We start from the raw sequence: 748 nt of genomic DNA, 5'->3' as shown, positions 1-748 counted from the left end.
CACCCCAACGGCTCTTACTAGCGGAGACAACCCGCCACAAATCCTCAGCCTCCGTCAGCAGGGAACCTGCGTATACACCCCAAAAGGAGACAAATATATTTATATAACAAAGGGAGACAGATGCATATACACCCCAAAAGGAGACAGCTGCATATACACCCCAAAAGGAGACAAATATATTTATACAATAAAAGGAGACAAATATATTTACACCCAGGAGGCAGCTGCATATACACCCCAAAAGGAGACAGCTGCATGTACAGCCGAGGAAGAGACAGATGCATATACACCCCAAAAGGAGACAAATATATTTATACCCCAAAAGGAGACAGCAGCATATACACCCCAAAAGGAGACAGCTGCATATACACCCCAAAAGGAGACAAATATATTTACACAACAAAAAGAGACAGCTGCATATACACCCCAAAAGGAGACAAATATATTTATACAACAAAAAGAGACAAATATATTTATACCCGGGAGACAGCTGCATATACACCCCAAAAGGAGACAGTTGCATATACACCCCAAAAGGAGACAGCTGCATATACAGCAACAGCAACAGCAGCAACAGCAGCAGCAGCTGCTGCTGCTGCTGTTGCTGCTGTTGCTGCTGCTGCTGCTGCTGCTGCTGCTGCAACTGCTGCTGCTGCTGCTGCTGCTGCTGCTGCTGCTGTTGCTGCTGCTGCTGCTGCTGCTGCTGCTGCTGCATATACCTAGAAGGCTTCTGAGTGCTTCTTGCCAC

At 46.7% G+C, this 748-nt stretch overlaps 1 protein-coding gene across 1 annotated transcript in view; it reads right to left on the bottom strand.

The window, feature by feature from the left end:
• Positions 1–44: 44 nt before the first annotated feature.
• EMH_0013150 (oligoendopeptidase F, putative) overlaps positions 45–748 on the bottom strand; it is a gene marked incomplete at both ends in the record, with an annotated part of 1550 nt that continues 846 nt past the window's right edge. The window contains 2 exons of the mRNA XM_013499761.1: positions 45–66; positions 480–748. Coding sequence (XP_013355215.1) covers positions 45–66; positions 480–748 — 291 coding nt within the window. The remainder of the gene's footprint in view (positions 67–479) is intronic.

This window comes from Eimeria mitis, genomic scaffold, assembly GCF_000499745.2.
Source record: "Eimeria mitis Houghton genomic scaffold, Emh_scaff464, whole genome shotgun sequence".
NCBI lineage: Eukaryota > Apicomplexa > Conoidasida > Eucoccidiorida > Eimeriidae > Eimeria > Eimeria mitis.
The sequence above is the reverse complement of the archived record's forward strand: the minus strand, read 5'-3'. Positions and strand labels throughout refer to the sequence as shown.